The 23,190-nt window shown below is 41.7% G+C and overlaps 1 protein-coding gene across 3 annotated transcripts in view; it reads right to left on the reverse strand.

Annotated features, from left to right (window-relative positions):
* Nucleotides 1–23,190, reverse strand: part of FNDC3B (fibronectin type III domain containing 3B) — a 203,903-nt gene that overhangs the window by 76,005 nt on the left and 104,708 nt on the right. For all 3 annotated transcript variants that reach the window (XM_075761549.1, XM_075761547.1, XM_075761548.1), the window contains exons 5-6: nt 19,091–19,334; nt 16,291–16,581 (exon numbers count right to left, since the gene is read on the reverse strand). In XM_075761549.1, coding sequence (XP_075617664.1) covers nt 16,291–16,581; nt 19,091–19,334 — 535 coding nt within the window. The remainder of the gene's footprint in view (nt 1–16,290; nt 16,582–19,090; nt 19,335–23,190) is intronic.

Raw genomic sequence — 23,190 nt, forward strand, 5'->3', positions numbered from 1 at the left:
TAACTTTTCCTCTCAACATCTGTTCCCCACATCTGCCATGGCAAAACTCTTCCTCCTAGGAGGAAGCTGGGGGTGGGGATGAATTCCTTGTGAATGCTCAGTGGGGTCTTCTGAGGGACAGTCCAAAAATCTGAGTTATCTTGTAGATCTCAGTGTCTGAGAGATATTATAGCTGTCCCAGGCTACAGCATTAGGTTCTCATCCCCAGGCTGTGGGTTATTTGGATCCAATGTTTCATACTAACCTTTCGCAGCAGAGAAGCCAGCTGTTAAGACCTGGACCACAACTCAGTTTGCATTTTGGTCATCTTTTTTTTTTTTTCTTTTTCTCTCTTCCCACCCCTGAGTTTTGGGTCATAATCAAAACTCCACAGATACAACCAAGAGTAAATGCACCTAAAAATTAAATGCTTTCCCAGCAGCTGTTTGGTGCTAACAGGGTTTCAGTGTTAAGTCTTGCTGAACTAAAGCCTTTTCTTATATGCTTCTCTTAGCCTGCGCCTATGTTTCTTTCTGCACGTACAGTACAAGTATAATTTTCAGACCTTTCCGACCATACTTTTGAACACCAAGCACAGCTTCAAAAAAACAAGGAAAAAGAAAAAAAACCCATGTCATTTCAAGGTAAGTTTGAAGTTTCCATGAATAGTTTTCATGTTTGCATTAACAGCAGCTGTGTATGTAAATGGTTTGAAATAGCTAAAAGCTCTAAACTAATTAAGATTTTCCCATTGCAAATACACATTTTAGGTTTGTTCTGCATTCTTTCCTTTGCGGAGAGGAAAAGGTCCAGCTCAAGACTTAGCTTCTGGCCACAGAAAGTATTTACTGTTTCAACAGCCTTTCCATTCCAAGGGAATGACATCAGCACCAGCACTTCACAAACTTTTAGTCTTAATTCTCAAGCAGAGCTCCATGCTCACAGATATGCCAGTCATAACATGACATGCTTTCTCAGAATTTGTTCCAGATTTATTGGGGCTGTGACCAGCTTTAATGCTAGGAAAGATCTTTTATCAGTCACGTACAACACAACCTACAACCTGCAAGACAATGAACTCTTCAAAACACAGCCCAGCTCCTTCGTGAACTGCCTGCCAGCGTCAAAGCTTATGACAGAAAGAAGAACACGTACAGACTTTTTCATTTCAGAGAACTGTAGAAATACACAGCAAAAAAAAATTTCTTTGTACAAGAACAAACCTATAACTGCAGATGCCGTGGCTGAGTCACAGAAACCAGGACTGGAGGGGATGTGACACGGTCATCGAGTTCATCCTCCTACACTGAAACACGATCATCTCTACCTAAACCTCTCTGGAGAGATGTCTGCCTAGCACGTTTTTCAAAAAATAAATAAAAATTAAATAAATAACCTCCCACCTTGTGATCATGGCAATCTCAAAACTTCCTTGGCAAGACAATCTACCACAGAATCTAACTCTGCTCATCATTGGGAAGATTATCTCAACTCTCGCTGCTGCACCTTAAACCTATTACTCCTTTCCTGCACACCCACCGTGGATGATTTCATCACCACTTTCTTTGTTTCGACAGCATTTTTCTCCTTAAACAAAGGAAGCTCATTTCTTCCATACCTGTATTTACCAGACCACAGATCTCACTTACTGCTGTCCTCTGGAATGTTTTTTAAATCCTCTCCAGCCTTCTGAAGATGCAGTACCAGCCCTGGCCACCCCACTCCAGCCAAGACCCTAGCAGCACCAAGTAAGGAGCAACACACTCGCTTACACAGCTCCTTTTGAGGTTTCTTCTTCTCTTTGTCTATAGGGCAACCTGACTCTTAGCTTTTATAGTCTCCTATACCTCCCAGAACTATGACACAGTAAAAACCCAAAAAGCAGGTCTGAGAAGGACTGGCTAAAATATAATACATTGCTCTTGTCTTGATAAAACTGTTTTTCTTTCAAGACCATTTTATTTCTCCTGTCCTGTCCTCCTTCCTCCTCCCTAACCCACCAAGCACTCTCAACCCTATCAGGGCCTGATATGGACTATAATTTAATAAGCATCAATCCTTATTCTGTCCTTCAAGTCCTTAATGAAAATATTGAATAAAATTAGACCTAGGACAGATTCCTGCCTAATCCAGTTTGATGCATCTTTCCAGTTTGTCAGGGAGGCAGCCCAGTGCAGGGCAGGGTCACGGACGAACTGCAAGGCTATGTGCTGGCTACCAGATGTCATACTGAGAAGTATTATAAAATCCTGTGTCACGCTGAACACACAGTGCTTTATGCAGCTCATCTCGGTGCCACTTTCACAACGGGCAAAATGGGGAGCCCTTTAGAATAAAAAAAAACTTGTGAAAGAAATGTTTCTATTCAAAACAGTCAATCACATCATGCTAAAATATAATACACCAAGGAAGATGATTATTAATTAAGCCTACAAATACCTGGATGAGATTTCTAAATATTAAGTATTTCAAATTTCTGCTAATTACATGAAAGCTACTAAAACCACTAGCGATAAAACACAACTGCAGCTCCCACGTCCAAGGTAGAGAGATCAATGTTACCCTACTTTAAGAAAAGATCCAATCATTGAAATATGTTCTAATTCTTAAAAAATGTCTGTGTATGAGCATCTCACATAAGTTTTCCATTTCTAAGAGCCTTCCTACTGTTGCTATCTTAATTCTCATGCTAAAATGCCTTACTTGATGTCTATGAGCTTATCTTTCTGTATTTGACCAAATCATACGCAGGTAGCAAAAAATCAATCCACTCCCTGAATAACTGAAGGCAAACAAACCAAAAACGCTGCATAAATCCCAGAAACTTACATTTTCAGATCTCAAATAAGAAAAAAAAAAAAAATCTCTAGCCATCCTGACTCACTGGGATGTAAAGCAAAAGCATAACCGAAGCGTTTGCCTCAACGCCACTGTAAACTAGGCATGAATTTAATCACCTGTTTCAGAGATTTCCTGGCCATAGTCTGCATCTATTAACCTGCTAGTTTCACCTTGACTGCTTCAGTATCCTCCTGTCAATGGGGCAGGATATTCCGAAATACCTGGCGCGCAAATTCACATCATATGCTTTGTCTCTCTGCTTCTTTAACAAAAGATACCTGCTACCGCATGGATAAGCATCAGCTGTTTCCCCATCAAGCAGACGTGGAAGCACTCAGACATATGTAATGAAGTCACTTCTGCAAAAATGTGTTTTAAAAAGAAACGTAAGTGCATTCAATCCTCCCTGCTCCCTAATATTGTTTTGATGTATATTTTTCATTGGGATGGAGCAAGGAAAATAAGATTAGTAGTAACCTACAAGGGAAACAAAATGCTGGATGCAAGGGACAAACGGAGTATAAGTGACACGTTAGGTTTGTTTTTCTCTGCTTCATTCCTGCTACTGCTGGAAGACAGCAATAACAACTCCTACTTTATTGGCTAAAGATCTGAGTGAATTCCTACTGTGAACACGCAGTTGGTCCATTAGAAGGCAGAAAAGGGCTTTCTTAGTAAAATATAGCAACCCCTCATCTCTATCGCATACATTTTACATCTTAAGAAAGCGCTTTGTGAGAGGTACAAAGAAGATAACAGAGGCGATGCGCTGCATATGGCTGCAGCTGGCTGGTTTGAAGGAACACCAAATTAAACAATGACATAACCCACAGAAACAGAGAAAGCCCAAGCTGAATCTGCTGGAACAACAAACAACTTACACACAGGACCTCTTCTTACAGCACTCTCTTTCGTACTTGCTTTAGCTTATTTTCTGTGTCAAAATACTTATTTTTGTATTTTCAGCAGCTTCCTTTTGCTTTTCTGTAACAGCAGCCGGCACGCTACGTGGGTTTAAGACAGCAAAAGCTTTGCGGATAAATAAGGGCTGGCTACGCAGGCTGCCACGGGCAGCGGCCACCCCTCCGTCTTTTTGTCAAGTACACTTTTAGAATGGCACAACTGATCCATAACAAAAGTGGCTAACCAAGAATAGCTATTTAAATTTCTGATTATTTTTATTAGCATAATTTCAATGCTACAGGCTGCAACTTCAAAGCGCTCTTCTAAGTTGCGTTGGCATAGACAAAAACTCCTGTTTGAGCAGGCAGGCACGCAGCATCCCCGTGTGCGAGACAGGTGGAGGTACGCTACATGGTAATGCCTCCTTGTTCTGGCAAACCTCGTGTGTGCAACAGCTAGTAACACGGTTCAATCTTGGTGGCTAAAAATCTTGAGCCTCTCCAGCTTATCACAGAAACATAGAATGGTTTGGGTTGGAAGGGACCTCAAAGATCATCTAGTTCCAACCCCCTGCCATGGGCAGGGACACCCTCCACCAGCCCAGGTTGCCCAAAGCCCCATCCAACCTGGCCTTGAACCCTGCCAGGGATGGGGCCTCCACAACCTCTCTGGGCAACCTGTGCCAGTGCCTCACCACTCTCACAGTAAAGAATTTCTTTCTAACATCTAACCTAAATCAACCCTCCTTCAGCTTAAACCCATTACCCCTTGTCCTGTCACTACACTCCCTGAGAAACAGTCCCTCTCCATCTTTCCTGTAGGCCCCTTCAGGTACTGGCAGGCTGCAATTAGATCTCCCCGGAGCCTTCTCTTCTCCAGGCTGAACAACCCCAACTCTCTCAGCCTGTCCTCATAGCAGAGCTGCTCCAGCCCTCCGATCAGCTTCGTGGCCTCCTCTGGACTCTCTCCAACAGCTCCATGTCTCTCCTGTACTGGGGCCCCCAGAGCTGGACACAGTACTGCAGGTGGGGTCTCACCAGAGTAGAGGGGCAGGATCACCTCCCTCGACCTGCTGGTCACACCTCTTTGGATGCAGCCCAGGACACGGTTGGCTTTCTGGGCTGCAAGCGCACACTGCCGGCTCATGTTGAGCTTCTCATCAATCAATACCCCCAAGTCCTTCTCCTCAGGGCTGCTTTCAATCCATTCCTCACCCAGCCTATAGTCGTGCTTGGGATTGCGCTGACCCACGTGCAGGACCTTGCACTTGGCCTTGTTGAACTTCATGTGGTACGCACGGGCCCACCTCTCCAGCCTGTCAAGGTCCCTCTGGATGGCATCCCTTCCCTCCAGCGTGTTGACCGCACCACACAGCTTGGTGTTGTCAGCAAACTTGCTGAGGGTGCACTCGATCCCACAGTCCACGTCGCCAACAAAGAAGTTAAAGTGCTTGATCGAAAGCACTACCCCTATCAGCTGAGGGATACAGCAGGTTCAGCGTTTGGCCCGGCAGGGACGTACAGCGCTGCCCCGTGGGCTGCACGCTGAATTTGCACCAGGAGGAGCAGCAGCTCGGTGTCACCGGTCAGATCATACAGACAGGCTTTGAAAAGAAGTTTTTCGTCTCTAGACTTGTCCCTTCTAGGTGAGCATCTGATATCACTACCCCGTAGCCTGCTGCAGTTCACAAGGTGTGATACTATGAGACTGAAGTCAATGGTTAAAAAAAAAACCAAAACAAAAAAACCCCAACAACAAAACACAAAACCAACCCAAAACCAAGAAAAAACCCAAACAAAACAACAAACCCCCCCCCCAATCAATTAAGGGATTATTTTAATGAATCGCTGTCCTTTCCAGTACCTTGCTTGAGGCGCAGGAAGGTGCCTAAGGACTGCTGAGGGAACTGGTATTAGTGAAATTATTTGTGTTTGTTTTCAAAAGAGCATTACCTCTCTTCTTTCTTGACTTTCTTCCTTTTCTGTGTCTTTTCATTTCTGATTTGGTTGGATTGATAGGAGCTACATATACTTGATACATCTTTGCAAAACATATTCCCACCTACTCTTTCAGGAGTTTGTAAGCGGTCTACCTGCGCTTGCCATTAATGCCTCCCATTTTTAAAACCAAAAAATTTTCCTGATTTGACAAGACCACCAAAAGCCATCCTAAAATTCTCCTGGAGCTCCTGACTCCCACTTCCAGGTAAAAATCTGATGTTTCATTCCTGCTACAAACTGCCAAATGTTAATCTTTTTCTAGATACAAAGTTCCTCAAACCTTTCATGATATTCTACAATAGCACTAAAAATTACTGTCTTCTCTTCCCAGCCGGGTCACCGTTGCATCCCACCACCAGCTTGAGAAGCAGCAGACAGCACGGGCACGGCTCCATCACTCTCTGGTCCCCTTGTTGCAACAGCCAGCCATGGCAGAGGTGATCCCCGCATCCTCAAAGAACTGAGGTGGAAAGCACAATCCCTACCAAACACAGACTCTGACAAGTCTCCAGTGTCACCAGTTAAAGGTTTTGAATCCTGTGACTGCTGCCCCATGCCAATCAGGAAACATTTTTTCCCTGAAATAGTCTCCGATGCAGGGGGACAATGGCATCAGCATTGAATCCAAAATAAAACTTACTTTTTCTTGACCTTCAAAAATATGACCATATGAAAAATGGCCAATAAAAGCCTTTGATAATCTGCCCGTTGCACACAATAATAGCATTTTCCTGATCAAACACAAAACTAGCAAAATAACCTGCAAAACTGCGTATTTGCACAGGAAAACAATCAGACAGCACAGCCGAAATAGACTCCTTAGGAGCTCCAAACTCGGTCGGGATTAAACGGAGCTCCTCAGCCAAAATTAACAACCTCCTTGGCAATGAACCTCGTAAAGCCACTGAGTTTGCTACAACAAGATGAAGGCAGCAGAGCGCTTCCCCAATGAAAAGGCATAAGGCTGCCCATTATAGTCTAAGCAACTTTAAGAAAACAACTGCAAGCCAAATTTTGCCCTTAGTCACAACTCATCAACCTCACTTGATTCAAAGAAGAAATTAATGGAGAAATGTCTTCTTGAGATTTCACCATGGGTAATGCAAAGTGCTTTGGGGTGCTAGGTTTTAGCGATAATCACTATTTCACTGTCAAATATAGAGTCAGAGAGATCTATTCAGCCTTTATGAGAAGGTAAGCAGGGAAAGCTTTTTCTAAAACAGGATAAAAGCAGAAAATGTGTCATCTTTTCACTGTTCTTGATTTTGTCTTGACATTTACATTAAAGCAGAAGTGTTATTTCTAAACACTACTTATACTATCTGCATGTTTTTAAGAGATGTTAGACTCTACAAGAAAAGTCTGTTTTCAAGGAAAAAAAAAAATCACTCCAAATTATAATACTTGAAATACAAAGATTTTTCATGGAGCCTGCAGTGGGATTTTTCACTGTCAACCTAGCGAACGGCTGCAGAGGCAGGATATTTTTTGAATGAACTCCAGCCTAGCTTTTCTGTTACCGATGTAAATTATTAACCTCCTTTTCCAGATAAAAACTACGAGATAATCAGATTGCAATGAGTGGTGGTGGTGATCGCAGTAATCCAGGAAAAGGAAGAACACTTTCCTCTTTCCACTCAGCCCAGGCACTACAGCTCAGAGATGGGGAGATGAAGAGCTCCCACTCCCCGCTTTAAATCAACCCAAACACCTACAGATTGACAGCAGAACAGCAGTAAGTTATCTTCCTTGTGACAGATGACAATCAACTTTCTCGACTAATCCCAGCCTAATCTGTTTTGCAGTCAAGTCTCAATGATGAACTATGTGAGCTAGAATTACATTAAACAGAACATTTAATAAAGATCAGGTGCTAAATTCCTACAACGTAAAGGAAAAAAAAGGCTGATGTGATGTTATCTGTGCCCTCCCATGCCTGTGATGTGAAGATTGCACTCAAGGGTGTTTAAAAAACCTGATCTATAAGGTCTGTACATTAGCAGTCCTGCATGGGATGAGGGCAAAATACAATCTCGGATAGTTGCACAACCAGTTTCACCACTGAGAATCTTTCCAAATATTTAAAATATTGTACAGAAATATCCACCTGATTACAGATCGCTGGGAAGGCTTCAACAAAGCTACAGGAATTTTAACTCGATCTGGATTTCATTGCCGAAATGAAGGCAAAAGTCACATGAATCACGGTAAATCAAAGCAGCTGCTTCTAAGCACAGCTCCTTACAGAAAAAAAATAAACAAACCCCCAAACTCAAGCTTCAGGACAAAATCTTTTATAACAAACCTTGGAGAAAATCAAAACGGCTGATTCATTGTAGATGAAGATCTGTCTGTTCTGTTAACTGCACTACTCAGAGCATCACCCTGCATTTCCAAAAAGAAAGTTTCCCCCCCCCCCCCAAAACAGAAAATATACTGAAGGTCACAAAGACTTCTGAAATCAAATTCCACCCTTCCTCAGAAAAGGAAAACTAACCCATGGGCTTTGTAGCACAGCCCAAGAGACGGAGGTAAACAAATCCCATTAAGTTCAGCAGGCCATGAAATTTCATTTCACCGCCTTTGCAAATCCAAATGAATATACAGACGGACATTGTTCAGAACATCTGGGTATACAAATAAGGGTTGTTCATTAAATTATTAGACTTAAAGGTGTTTTATTTTGTATAGTCCGGAGGGAGGAAATGTTCTACCTCTTCCCTATAAATACCCTCTCCCTTCTGGCTCAATGTCCCAGATATTTCCAAATTAGGGAAACACGGTTCCCGTCCTTTGTCGGTGGTCCACGTTATCTCCTGCTAACTGGTGAGAATACACTGTTTATCTTGCTCTGAAGCTCTGAGACCTTTGTGCAACTCTGCTCCCCAGCACAGGGATTTAACCACTGAGCATTTAAGCAGGATGAAAATGTACTTGATGTGTTTTTTTCTGGTGGGTGGATATCTACAAATTATATAAACTCCTAAGAAAAAGTCTCAGATTTCAGTATTCTGGATTTGACTGTCAGTTGCAGCAGAAGCTGCAAATTCTTGAGATAATACAAAGATCCTCTGGGGGAAGAGGTTGTGCCTTACGTCATTCAGCATGGACTTCCTGATAAATCGTGGAGCAGATAGCTTATCCAGCTCCCCCCGCCGAGGAGATCCTGCTGGCAGTACGAGACAAGGGAGGGATGAAAGCAGATGAGAAGAAGAATATGGGAGTCTACAGGGGTTGAACAGGATTGTCAAAAACAACCTCGGGGAAAAATTCCAGCCCCCGTCAAAGGGGTTTTTAAGTCACCAATAAGGTCAAACGAGAGCCCTGGAGCCAGATTTCCCCACTCTTTACTAGGTATGTCCTACACTTTCCTAGGTGGGCATTGAGCTGTGTTTCTAGCCAGCTAGCACACTTAAAAAGATTAGGGAGCTTCGACTGAGATTTATTTTGTCTGAGCTTCTGTGATGAGACTGAAAAATATAACCAGGATCACGGTCACCCATTCTGCCCCATTTGAGCCCCAGAGCCGTGGATGCCCAGGAGACCAACTCTCAGAGCAGCTTACAGCCACGCCAGACGACACGTATCCACAGCTATCCTGACGTTTTGTTTGCATTTCCAGTTATAAAAAGTCTGGATGAAACCAAGTTTGACACATCTATGTTCGCCTTTAAAATCAGCTGAGACTCAAGATGGGAGAATATTGTGCTGTTAATTTAAGAGGCAATGCTCTTATTTAGCTGATGAAGATAATCTCTTATCGACAACTTCTGGTGCCTAAGTTATGTAGCTGGTTCTTTAGTCTTTCAAGATAAGTGCATAAAAATAGAGCGTGAATATCTCCTCTTTCCCTGCCTCAGCATGTACATATCTTTTTAATGTATATATACACGCATCTTAGCAATTCTTTTTGCTGAAGACATAAATTAAACCTGATCTGGATAAATTCTTGCATGCATACAGATTGACATGAACTTGGGAATGTACTTTGCTTGAACTCTGCACGACGTCAGCATGTTTCTAAGATGTTCATCAGTCTATACAGAGCTTGCTGAAGTGGTTATTGTATGTAACTATTAGATAAAACAGTCTTTGGTTAAGAATCTGTGTGGCCCGGCTAACGGAGTTGATTCTGGTACACAAAAGGTGTATACTCCCAGCATGTTAGAAGTATCTCAAAGTCATAACCCCTTTACTTTCTGCCTGGACGAGCAATTTCACAGCCTATTATTTTAGAGAAAATACAAAAGATAAAGAACGTTTATGAAGCAGGCGTATTTCCAAATAGAAACAAACAAAACCACAAGCTCGGTCATGATGTAAGAGATAAGGTAGAGACACAAGGATATCACCTGGAAATTCCCTGGTGTCACAAATTAACTGTGGTTTCTCAAGTTCAGACTAGCGCCCTAATTAATGCATCCTATTTCCTCTCATTTATTAAAACTTGAAGAACAGCATGCACACAACACACAATAAATATTTCTAATTAGATATGTCTAAACAACTCAGCCCAGTAGTATTATTTGCTGAAACTATTAAAAAAATGCAGTAGGAACAGTAATACTATTCAGATTTCAAACGTGATGCTGATCTATACTCACAAGATTCAACACGTCTCTGTTTCCAGTAAATATTATTTCACATTTCATTACTTGGTATAATACTAAAATTCACATATCCTGACAGATGTATTTTAGTCTTCAGAGTGGTTTTTTCCCATGTTACTAATAAAATCAGTGTGTCGGTTTTGACGGGTTGTCTTCAGGAGACAGTCTTGTTAAATCTCCTCATTTTATAGAAGCAAATACATTTAGGGAAACCAGGGAAGCTGTTCTTATGTGGGGGTATTTTCTATGTCAGCAGAAGAACCATTTATGACAAATTTTGTCTGCGGAACATTTCTACATTGGCATAACAGAGGTCTTTATTAGTATGTACCAAATCATCAGTTCCTGGCTAAAAGAACAGAAAAGTTACATATATTGCCATAATGGTTCTCAGCTTCTGTGCTTATCTGGACCAAAAGTGATGAAACTACTCTTTTTAAGCTTTTAAATCTATAGGATATACGGGTACGGATACATATTCAGCCCAATAAGCTTGGAAAACAGATTCAAGACCAAAATAGAAAAGAATTGACAGGATCTAGAATGAGTAAGTAGAGGAACTTCGCCTGGTTCCTGTCTGCACTGAATCACAGCTCCCTCATTTTCCCTTTAATTCACAGGCTCTGGATTAAAAAAACTTGATACAATTAAAAAAAAAAAAAAAAAAAGAACAACTCCCACCACACACACACTTTTCCTAAATATATTTAAATGTTATAAAGAAGAGAGGAAGAATATGATAGGGTTTTATCAAGAAAGCAGCAGCCCTATGTATTCTACATGTTGTCACCCTCTCTGCATCATGTACTAGCGGCTTGCAGAGCATACCCCACGCAGCTCAGGGATGTTTCCTGGTACTAGTTTTAGCTAGCACCAGCCCAGGCGAGCCATACCAGTCAACTTTACTTCATCTCAGAACTTCTGTTTTGCTCAGTTCAGTCCTTTAAAAATGTTTCCAAATTAAATCAGCCATAGTTAGAAAGTTCTCTTGCTAAGCTCATTTTCCATGTGTTCCTGACACATTCACCTCAAAGAAATAAACACACAGACCTAGCCACATCTCCTGAGAAATGTTCATCAGCAATGCAGGCAGGAATATGAGGCATCCGAGGCAATGGTTTTCACCTTCGGGAATACCTGAAGGCTGCTTCGATGCACAAAATCAAATTTAAAAAACCTCAATGACAGGAAAGCAACACCTTTGAGTTTTTAAGCTGGTTGTACACATATGACATGGTACTACAAAAGTTTATGATCTATCTATTGTCGACAACTCTCTGAATTAAGTAATTCCAATCCTTTTTTTCCTCACTTCTCCATAGGCAAAGCATGCCAACTCCACATGCAAGAAACCAGCTGCTCAGAGGAGTAAAACGGACACCGAGTCGGCATCTGGGCACCACTTTGGGCAACTGAAAAGCAAGTCTGCTTTTCTGCAACTCAGGAAGAGGCGAACGACATCAGCCAGTTCCAAAAAGGGTTCAGACACATTCACAGACAACAGGCTGAGGAGCGGGCACCCAAAGGAGTAGGCAGGACTAAACCCTGCCCGACAGGCCCGGGTGCTGGTGGAGGAGCAGGGACCGGAGCGCAGGATGGGGCCGGGCTTGCAGGCTCTCCCCCAGCAACATCTCCATCGTAACTGCTAAAGACAGACCACTGGGCCTCTGCTCTGACCCAGTAGGGCCAAATCTTCTCAAATCACCACCAAAAAATATTCTTTACAGAACGCTTACATAAAGGTGCACGCGACCCCCCCGGAGCTGCCTCCCTGCCCAGGCTGGGTCTGTTTATTCTGGCACCCAGTTTCCAGCACCCACCCAGCTCCTGGACAGGATGCACGTAACAATCCATCTCCCACTTTCTACTTTTACCCATTTGAAGTGTTTTAGCTTTGGCTATCTTAGGTTCTTCAGACTTCAATGAGGATTTAGGGGGAAAAAAAAAACCCAAAACTGATCTGAAGAAAAAAAAAAAAAAAGATGTTTTATTAGCAAATAGGCAAAAGTATTATAAGAATGTTCAAAACTGCTTATGTTCCCACAGTACTTGCAGCCGCACGCAAAACTTCTCAAACTACCAGATCACTACATGACCAAGAAGCGAACCACTGAGTGCATGAGAAGGAAGTGACTCAGACTGAAATTCATAAAGGACAGCATGAATGGGACAGGATTTCCGCTCACAGCTCTTTTTACATGGCAAGGCTCCTTTATAGAAAAAACCCAAACAACAACAACAAAAAAACCCAAACCCCTTGATCCCTCCTCTCCCATTCAGTTTTTAAAACAGCTCTGCAGAAAGGCTACAGTATGGATTTTAAATCAGAATCCCTACATCATACCTTCAGGTCTTCTGCCTGAATAAGACATGATCCATCCCACCAGAACAAATGCTCAGAATACTGCTAACTTTTCAGACAATTATAAGCCATCAGTTTCCTTTTTCTTCTCCGCCCTAAAATTGCATATTTCCAGCATAAACTACAAATCTTTATTTACGACTGCACATCACAACATAAAGACACGATGTTGTCAATGGACAAGGCCAGAGGAATTGCACTTATATCCCCCATCTGTAATTTCCCTACTGAAAAGAGGTCCTGATGCTGTGCTACAGGTCCAGCCTGGGAGGAGGGTGCATCATAGAAGTACCAACGTATTTTTAATGTATCATCATGCTGTACAGAGTGGCAGAGCGAAGCACATGCTGGATCCAGGAGGTGACTGAACCAAAAGTACTCCAGAGTCATTTACTTACTTTATTTCAGTACCATTGATGATGCTATCACCCCATTTCTTCTAACAGTGCTGATTCAGATTTTTGGAAAACCCCTGGTTCTTTTAATATTAGAAGGAGGCACTAAGTTATCGACATGTGGCAGAGTTTTCCTTGACTTTCCTTACTCAAGTGTCACGGGTGTAATACATGCAGCGAGCATTCATTTTGATGGAGAAGTACATCATTAACTTCAGTATCTCGTGTCTTGTGATTTATGTCATACCTTTTCAAGGAAAAAAGCAGAGTTGTCCTTGCAATGTACACTGAACATTTTCTTCAGTGTTACTTTTAAAGTACTCCGTAATAACCTCAGCAGAGCTGTAGCAGAGAGCACTTGGAGGTGCTCAGGAAGGAACAACACTCTCCTCAAAGAAATTACTACTGAGAAACAAGGAGCAGGACAAGCATTTACTTAAACACAGGGGTAGCAGATCCAAGAACAGAAATGCCTATCTTCCACTTCCCCATCACAAACGCCACTGTGCAGATCACATCCCTCTACCGATTACAACAGGCACCCCAACTGCCTTCCACAGCGTTGGCTTCGGAGCGGCCAGGACTGCCGGCACGGCACGCACCCGGGCGAGACATCGCCTGCCAGCGGCGAGCTCCTACCCATGCTCCCAGCACCGAGGCAGCTTCCATGTGCGGATCGACACTTTGCTTCCAAAAAGCCCAGTCCCTAAGGAAAGCAATCGCTACATCATGCTGTAGTACTATGTACCGATGCGTGCTGTTTTCTGCAACAACCAGAATTTGGGATGTTGGTGTCTGCTCCAGCTACGCATAGGGCTCCTAAGCCCCCGCGCCCTGGCAGGCGGCACAACTGCTTCGGTGACAGCAGCGTGCCAGGAGCTGGCTCACTGGATTGCTCCGACATCCAAACACCCAAAATAAGCATTCCAGCTACCATTGCACAAACACCCAGACCAGACATGAAATGACAGGCTATAAACCACATCACCATCTCAATTAAGAAATTCATGCAAATGAACCCATCACCTCCAGTTCTCCCTCGTCTTACTGTAAGTTTACTCTAAATTCATACATTCCTACTTGCCTCTTAAGAGTTCTTTGGCTAAGTGGTTTTCTAAATAAAGACTCTTACTCTCTACATACTATACGTATATAATTATTTTTTAAATAGTTTTTCCAGGGTATTCTGCAATTCTGGAAGCAGCCCCACAGCACCATCAATTTTTTAACTATTAGTAGGCTTGAACCAATACACATCCACAAAAAGTGCAAGTTTAAACAGCTGTGCCGCTCGTTGCTTCTGACACATTCTTTTTCTTGGCTATTCTAAACACACTGTCATTTTAGCAGCATGAATCAAAATTATCAGCTGTTCCCAAATTGCTTTTAACTCTCACCCCAATTACCTGTATGGTCATGTTCGGCAGGTGTGGCCGTGTTAGTCAGGTATCAATGAATAAATCCCCAAATAATTCAGGAAGAAACAGAGAAGGAAAATATAAAGCAGCAGCTATGATTAGAAGCTTATAGATATCAAGTGGAAGCTTATTTTAGGGCTTTGTTCGGTGAGTTGGATTTACTGGAGGGTGGGACAACTGATGCTTATTTGTCTGGCCACCTGTTATGGACTTTTTCACATTTTGGGGGAAGGCTCCATCACTTGCTGTTCCCAGCCTTAAGGCACACTCTGGCTGACGGACTGGACGTGACGTAGCCCTGACTTGACCGATTTTCTTGGCATTTTCAGAGCACTCACGCTCTACTGCTGGAGCACAGCAGACTACTCCAAGAGAAAAAAAATGAGACAAACACAAGGGTTGCAGGAAACTCTTAAACTACATATTTTTAAATTGAATCTAGATTATTTTAGAAGTGATCATCCAGGCTGACTCAGTACCCGCTGAAGCTATATTGCAGTTTAGCTGTTAAGACTATATTTTATTCAGGTCTTTCACACAGGGGCTTCCGCAAACCTCACGTATTGCACCACAGACTAGAGTAAAAAAAAAATTTTTAAAAAACCAAACATAAGAATATTAAAGGTCATATAAGCTGACCAACAAGAAATAATTAGAAAGTCTAATGCAGTGATTCATTTTCTTGGATTAAAGTTTTCCCAAATACAGTGCCTTCCTAATTCTAACGACCCCGAAGCATGGCTGAAAATCTTCATCTTACCATGTCAGCAGCACTTTTTTCCCCTTCAGCTATCGATTAAGTTACTTTTCATGAGTATTTATTTCAGTTACATCTCACAAATAAAAGTACACAGCTAAATATACATACACAACATACAGATAATGGAAAACCTGTGTTGTATGCATAAATTCACACAAGATATTTCAAAGTGCGCTCCATTATCAATACGTATTCGTGCTGGGTGTAAGCTTGTTTACTACATAAAAGTTTGTTCAGCCACTAGCAGTTGTAGCTGTCAGCAAAGAGACAGGCAGAGAAGAGAAAGGGTGAAAGGTGTAATGGACTATAACAGGTTACTGAGTTCAATTTAGGCAGAACCAGCTATGTGCAGAAGGGCTTGTGATAAATGAGGTTTGATTAATGACCTAATGCTTTCTTGTAAGTTTTGAAATTTTTAAAAGATAAGCCTCAAAAATATTGTAGAAAATTATTTCCAAAGTAGCCATATTTATTTGACCACTAATTCCAATGGCTAAGATTATGCAATTTCTTCTCAAATTTCTTCTATTTCAACTAATTGTACTTCCATTGAACTTTCATACAAACTAACTTGTTTTTTCAGCAATTGTCTCTAAACTTTCTAGTAAGTTTACCGCATTTACCTAGAAGTTACAGAGTAGTGGTACCCAGTAATCAGGTTTTGGTTATAGCTCAATGGTCCACAAGGATTTTTGTGAAGTGCCAAGATGCCTGTACGAAAAGCAAAATAAAACCAAGAATTTGCCCATAAAATGCATTTCTGTTTCCAATAGATAAAAAGAGCATGTTCCCTGCATCCTACAGGGAGTAGTCATAAAAGATGGGGAGGTGACCAGTTCATCTTACAAAACAAATAGAGTATAGCAAGCTCAACGTTTATACTGAAGTTCACACTGTATTAACACTGTCTTTACGTGTGGGTGGTAGTGTTTTTTGGCATAGTTACTAGATCCATATACAAGCGGTCGTAAGCTGGAAAGGTGCAATAAAAAGGAATTAAAAATAAATAAAACTGTCTTTACCATGTGGGTCTTGTTCATTTGACTTTGGGCTGCTTCTTGCTCTGCGCTCCGGTTTCTTTACTGGCGGAGCCCCCCCGCCGCCGCCTCCGCTGCTCGCTCCATTGTGGCTCTTTGCATAACCATTATATACAGTTGTGCAGCTGCCTATATGGCTTTTGTAGATGGATGAAGGAGGACTATTCAGACGGTTTTGGCGATCAATCTGCCTGTCTTTGAGTTTTTTGTGCTGTGGTTTGCTGTACTGATCTTCCCTGGTAATATAGCTGGACATCCCATATAGTGGTATGATTTCTGAAATGAAAGAATTCATCCGCATTAACTTAGAACAACAACAATCACTGAAATTTTTTTTTTTCAGAAAATGGAATTCCTGACCATCTCTAAATGAAACTATGCCAGATTTTCCTGGAGATGGATTTTACAAGAAACCGAGGGGGTTTTTTCCTTAAAAAAACCCAAAAACACTTCTCTGCAGGACTGATCAATTTTTTTGTATTAGATTAAGTGTGCTCATTTGCTGTTTGAGATTTTATAACTCGTTGGATGAGTGCATGCAAACAAGTAAAATACAGCAACTAGGGCGACAGTTTTTCTCCTCCTTTTCAGTCTTTGTGTTTTGGGGATGCAGATTTCAAGGAAAAATCCAGGGAGACTGACATTTAGGAAAAAGAATTCATGAGTTCACACCAATTTAGCAGTTTCTTCCCCAGGGCCTGACTGGACAGAATAAGCTGAGATGCTCTGGTTTCAAGATGCTCATTTCATCACTGACTACATGCAATTTAATTTGCCAGTATCAAAAGACTTTACAATCATGTCAACTGCGCCTGTCTAAGGAGAGAAGTGCAGCATGAAGTGGAAGCTTTGAGTAAGTAAAACTGTTTAAAAAAAGCTTGAGAAATATCATAAATATCATATGTACACTTCAGATACACTTCATTAAACACAGCCCCCCTTCCTCCCCTCCAAGAATGACTATCTCTAAGCTAAGGCAGGTCAGCTTGCAGGAATGAGAGTATTTTCTGCTCTTCTCTATAGTTCAAACCTTTTTGCGTTCCACTTTCAGTCTGAAGCTTGAACAAATTCATGACCAAAACAATCGTTTTGGCTTTGTTAGCAAAATAACAATTGATACTTGTTATATTCTTCATCTTTTTTTTTCTACATCCATTCAGAAGTTATCCTGCAAACTTCTGAAGCAAATGAGCATCCCACCCAGCCATTTGAAGCCTCGTTTTTTGTAAGCTGAGATTGCCATATGTACTGTATTACAATTTTCTAAGTTGTTTCAACTAGCCAGATTTTCTTTCTTTGCTATTTCAGTGCATCTCAGCCTTCATCTTTCCTTATCTAGCTACATGATTCTATTTGTATTCTCGCAGAAATCAGTTGCCTAAAAACAGCAGTCTACAAATAAATGCAATTTTTGTTCAAGCCATAAGCCACTGTACAGCAAATGGAAATCAGTGGATTGACACTCATCAGTACAATATTCACCACTTCAATTATTTCAGTGTTACAGGTATACCTCATTCCAGTAAAGCAATCAAGGATTTTTTTATTATTATTTTTATTTTTAAGTTGAATCAGCTTCTTGGTATCTCCAGGCTACAGAAATATTCAACATCCACTTAACTAGCAGCATGTTCACTTCGCACACTACCAGGTTTGCACACAAGACTCTGGCAAGCAGGGTGACAAATTGTCCTGTTACCTTTTCAGGGGAAAAGTCCCTCCCTTACGTACCTGGCTGGCTACACCGTCCTGCTGGTTTCCTGAGCTTCCCCCTTCCCCCCAGTACAATGAATTTAAATGTCAGCTATAAGGGTCCATTCCTCACTAGAAAATCAGTTCTGTTGGTCAACAGAGAAGTAGCATCAATAAATATCTCCCTCTCTTTCTGCCTCTTCCTTCCCACTCCAGCAGAACCTCACTTCTGGTGGCTTAAACGTGTTTTTTATAAAGGGCCTTAGTGTCCAGGTAGCTCAGCAGTAATGTAAAACCATGAATCCCGAACTGATTTCCATGTTAAACATCTCAAGTAGCTTTACCGATTACTTTTGTGGTTAACGCCCTCTTTCAGATTACACAAAGACTTATCTCCAGGGTGGCAGACACACAACAGTGCATAGTTCAGACAGAAATATGCCCCTTTCACTCCTTTTCTTGCAATTATTTACTCATGGCCTGATTAGGGTTGCCATGCTACCCTTTGGTATCGCACAATGCTTTTCAGTGACTTACTGCACAGTCTCAACCAGAATAACAAACAGAAAATGCCTCTTATTTCTTGGAAAACCATGGCTGGGGGGGCAGAAGGCACATTACAGCCAACAGGAAATGGTATCTGGTTTTTCCCACTGGAAATGACTGCGGCAAGCCGTGCTCACATCCAGCCCTCCGTATCCATCCTCGTTCCCAAGCCAGGACTGACACAATTCATCTCTTGGTTTTCCATACAATGCTGCATCGTGACGCAGCAAGAGCAACGGGCATGACTCACGTCCCTAGTTTGGAGCATGGGATGAGACATTTTTTCCGCACTGTATTTACAAATTAGGTTTAAAAAGGTTTTGTTTCTGCAATCTAATGTTGCGACACGGGATTGTCCCGCATTGCTGCGCTCTGGATGGCTACACCTCCCAACGCTTTCCTGCTCCGGATATTAAAAAAGGAGGCTCCATCCATGCAGGCAAAGCCATTCTACACGTTCTTCAATTAATTTCCACTTCTCGTTTCACTAGTCCTTAAAACTTGCTGAACATAGGTGTGAAATACCAGTACCTTCCATCCAGCTCACCTTGCTCTCCATATATTGTGGGGGGAAGATGATGCTGTGGGAAAAACTGTGGTGGCATGTCCCCAGGTCCAGTGACAGGAGGATAAAAAGCTGTATGAGAGTTGTGAATAAAATGGGGATGGTGCGCCAGGTACGGAGGTAAGTGATGGGTTGGAGAGATGGCCGAAGGATAGCTAGGAGGATAGCACTCCGGAGACTGGGGCGTAACCACCACCCTCCGAACACCGGTGTTGTCTTCTATCACCTGGAAGGGAAGGCAGGGAAATGAGCACGTTACGCAGCATCTGAACCACACGTGTTTCAAAAACAGCACTGTTTGTTCTCTGTCAGCAAATGGTTGGTCCTTAGGTTTATTCATGAACACATTTCTAAAATTAATATCAGCAGAAGTAATCATAGTGGTGATGTGGTTTTTCTTGGAGACTCGGATAGTCACACTAATCACTGGGAGACTTGCTGCTGCTGGTGATAGCTATGTGGGTAAGAGACAAAATAAATAACCTGTATTTAGCGAGTAAAACAATTGAAAAAGGAACACAAAGCACCAAAATAAGAGTAGTCATTTGGACCAACCTTACCTTCTGCACATAAAATTTCTACCACTGATTCTGACAGCACTCAGAGCAAGTACGGAGTTAGTAACGCTTGGAAATCAGCTGGCACTGCTATTGCGGAGAGGCTGCGTGTGTGCACAGACACACGGACTCTGCAGGAACCTGCTCTGTTGACACACGTTTTGGAAAGAATTGCTCTGTTCACAACAGGTATCTGTTCAAGACAAAAGGCAGAAGTGTTTTTCTGCTACAGAGCTGGTCTATAGGTCTGTGCAAATCAACTCTGGGATATGCATAACTTGGCCCCAAATGCCATCGTCAAAGCATGTAGAAACAGATGTAGGAAGGTGGAAATATGCTTAGGCTGAAAAAACTTTCAGCTTATAATTTTTCCAGAGCTATATTTCTGGAGAACAGTCAACCAGCCAAATTTCAGTCCAGACTAAGGAGCCAAGCTTTTCTTGAAGCTTATTCAAAAAACTTCTGCCGTTTCTGGAACTTAAAAATATAACCGCATAAGAACAATTACTATCCCTTTGATTCCCATTAGGTAGAAAAGCACGAAGGAAGCATAATTTAGTTTCATACAACAAACAGGCTGTTAAAAACCTAATTTTTTCTAAACTGACAACACACAGATAGAATAATATATGCGAGGAATGTGCTGCATGAGGTAAGTGGATGTGCATCAAGGGCACCTGCCACAAGATGTGGCCACTCTCAGCTGACTGCCGCCAACATTAGTTGGAGTTATCTACCCCCCGTAGCAGCATCAGCAGAAGAGACTCTGCTACGGATCCCCACGCTCCAGCGACTCTCATCACATCACAGTGTCTTAGCCTAAACCACAAAGGAAAATTTGTTTCTGCTGACTCCGCTGCAGCGACAAGCTCCGTCCGAGCGGCGATGCCCAGAGCCGTGAGCGGTAATGCTCTAGCAAACACGAGCCCACACCTCAGGCGACTGCTGAGCAAGTTATCACAGGGTAAAATTTAACTATTATTAGCTGACCCGATTCCCTCCTTAGGCCATGCGTGTCTGAGGTTATATAAATTTACGCTTATTAGCTATGGGCTGCAACCATAGACATGGACAATTTCTGTGGGTTGGTTGGCCTCCTACTGAAGAACATTTTCTATAGAAAGTTAATTCACTCACTTGTAATTGATGTTTTACATTAAAAAAAAGTGTTGCTTGCTATGCTGAGTAACCAGAATAGGAATTGTTTAGCTTAACATACTTGATCCTAACCTCTAAGTTTACCACCTCAGCTAGCAATTTGTCATCCGCTCGCTTTAAATTTTGAAGGCTTTACAGGGTCCTCACAAGACGGCTGAACCTCAGAGATTTAGATCATCACGTCGGTGTAACTGCTGCACTTTCAGGCCTCCCATCTCTGCTACTCGTTCTACTCAACCTCCACAGCATCTCTTATCCTGGCGCCAGGTCTGAAACCTGCACTCCAAAACCCGGAGAAGAGGGAAATCCTTTTCCATTTAGCACATATTTGACAAACACAATTTATTTCGGACTGCGTACAGAAACGTTGGACTTAACTCTCTTAGACTTGGATCACGCTCTAATTTGAGATAGCAAGTTCCCACATCTTGATGTGAAAGGTTTTCATCATGGCTTTAACTAGTCCAAGCCTCAAAGACAACTTTAGTCTTCCAAGTGGGTATGAGCTCTTATCTGCACATCTAGACCAGACTACACGTGTATTTTGTGTCCTAGTGAAAGATGAGTATGTTGAAGAACAGATTTAGAAAGCAAGCTTGTACTCTGTAGCGGCACACGATAGAAACCTGTATTTAAAATTATCAGGATTTCTCTTCCTGAACTACCTTCTAGAGACCCAGAAGGAAAGCTCAGAGTTCTTTCAAAGACCTTTTTGATGAAATTTCCCCACTAGATGAAACTATAAACCACCAGCAGTAGTGAGAGAAAAGCCAGAGATCAGGGGGTAAGCCAGCCTTCCAAATGACTTTTGTCAAAAAGCTAAGAGACTAATATTAATATCTTGTGTTTGTTTCCTCCCAGGCCACAAACACTGAGAGCACCCTTGTTACCTCATGCCCCTACGTTCCAAATGAACACCGGGGACCTTGCAAAAAAATGACTTTATTTCCCTATCCTACAGCACATTTCCTCCCTAACCTAAGAATTATAGATAGATATGTAAATTTCTGAAGCTGTACATACAACCTTTAAATATGCTACTCTGTCCTTAACAGATCATAAAATTGGTAATCCAATGTAGTACGTATTATAAGCATGAGAGAGGTATAAAACCAGCATGGGTTAAGGCTGTAGGTATTACTTGATTTGTAAAACTTGCAGTGGGTAGACTGTAGCGGTGCCGTTCTGGGAGACGACGCTTTCAATTCATGAAAGACGGAGCAAATTAGTTTTGATCCATTAATGTAAATCACATAACTTCGCAGAGAAGTTAAAAAATTGCTATTTAAAGAAAAAAATCTGCAATTCTGTGTATATGCTTAAAACTGTTTGTCATGAAGATCATAAATTCATCAAGAAACACATTGTCTGCTAAACTGTCTCTACTTTAGTGCCCAGAAGCAATGAAACCCTAATCCCGGTTGAGGTCTCTAGATGCAATTGGAATATTAAAAGTAATTGCAATTACTAATTTTAGAAGTTTATATTTACAGAAGAGAAATATCTCTGGTCATCTCTCACCTAGAGCTAAACTTTCATTATTTTGTGTTTTTCAAACAGTTACTAGATAAATTGTCTTTTGCTGTTATTTTTTTGTGCTTGCTGGTGTAATTGGCATATTGCCTCAATAACAATATTATTATAGCATAGTTCTGTGTGTTTTTTTCCATATTTTAGGGAGCTTAATTGCTGAGTGAGGTAGGCAGATGAACTTTTAGGAGAATGTGGATGAACATTACTCATGCACAATAAAACTGCCTCCCTCACCGGTTGCCACATTTTGAGAGTAACATTTTAAATGTTATTTGTTATACATTAAAGATATTACTACAGGAAAGAAAACACAATCTAACTAGAGATAATTTGCATATTCAAAGTACATCACTAGTCCATGTTCCCTTATTTTTCTCTGCTGAAATTTAATTCTACACCCCCAGGAAAAAAGGCAGGCATGTTAATATTGCAGAGGTTAACTGTACCTGTATTTTGTGAGTTCCAGTTAAAGGAATATAATCACTCTCATTCTGTAACACACATTTACTTAATGGGTATAATATGGTAATATGGAATAATTTCCATTTGGTTTCACAAAAAAGTTTTCTCATTTCACTTAAACTTAGTGTGCTAGATCCAGCAAGGACATCTGGAGCATGGCCACTGGGTGGACCACGACCAATACTTTGGGAATTTCATAAACTAGTTTGAAACTTCATTCATAAATCAATCTGAACCAGAAAACAGTACAGAATGAGCTCACCCGCAAGGAACTTGGATGTCAACATTTTATTTATTCACTTAATTTATTAAGGATGCCAATCCAAGTTCACGCCAGCCCTGGCAAGTCTGCATCACTATCTTTGCCATCCA

The sequence above is a fragment of the Balearica regulorum genome, chromosome 9, assembly GCF_011004875.1.
Source record: "Balearica regulorum gibbericeps isolate bBalReg1 chromosome 9, bBalReg1.pri, whole genome shotgun sequence".
NCBI classification, from domain to species: Eukaryota; Metazoa; Chordata; class Aves; order Gruiformes; family Gruidae; genus Balearica; species Balearica regulorum.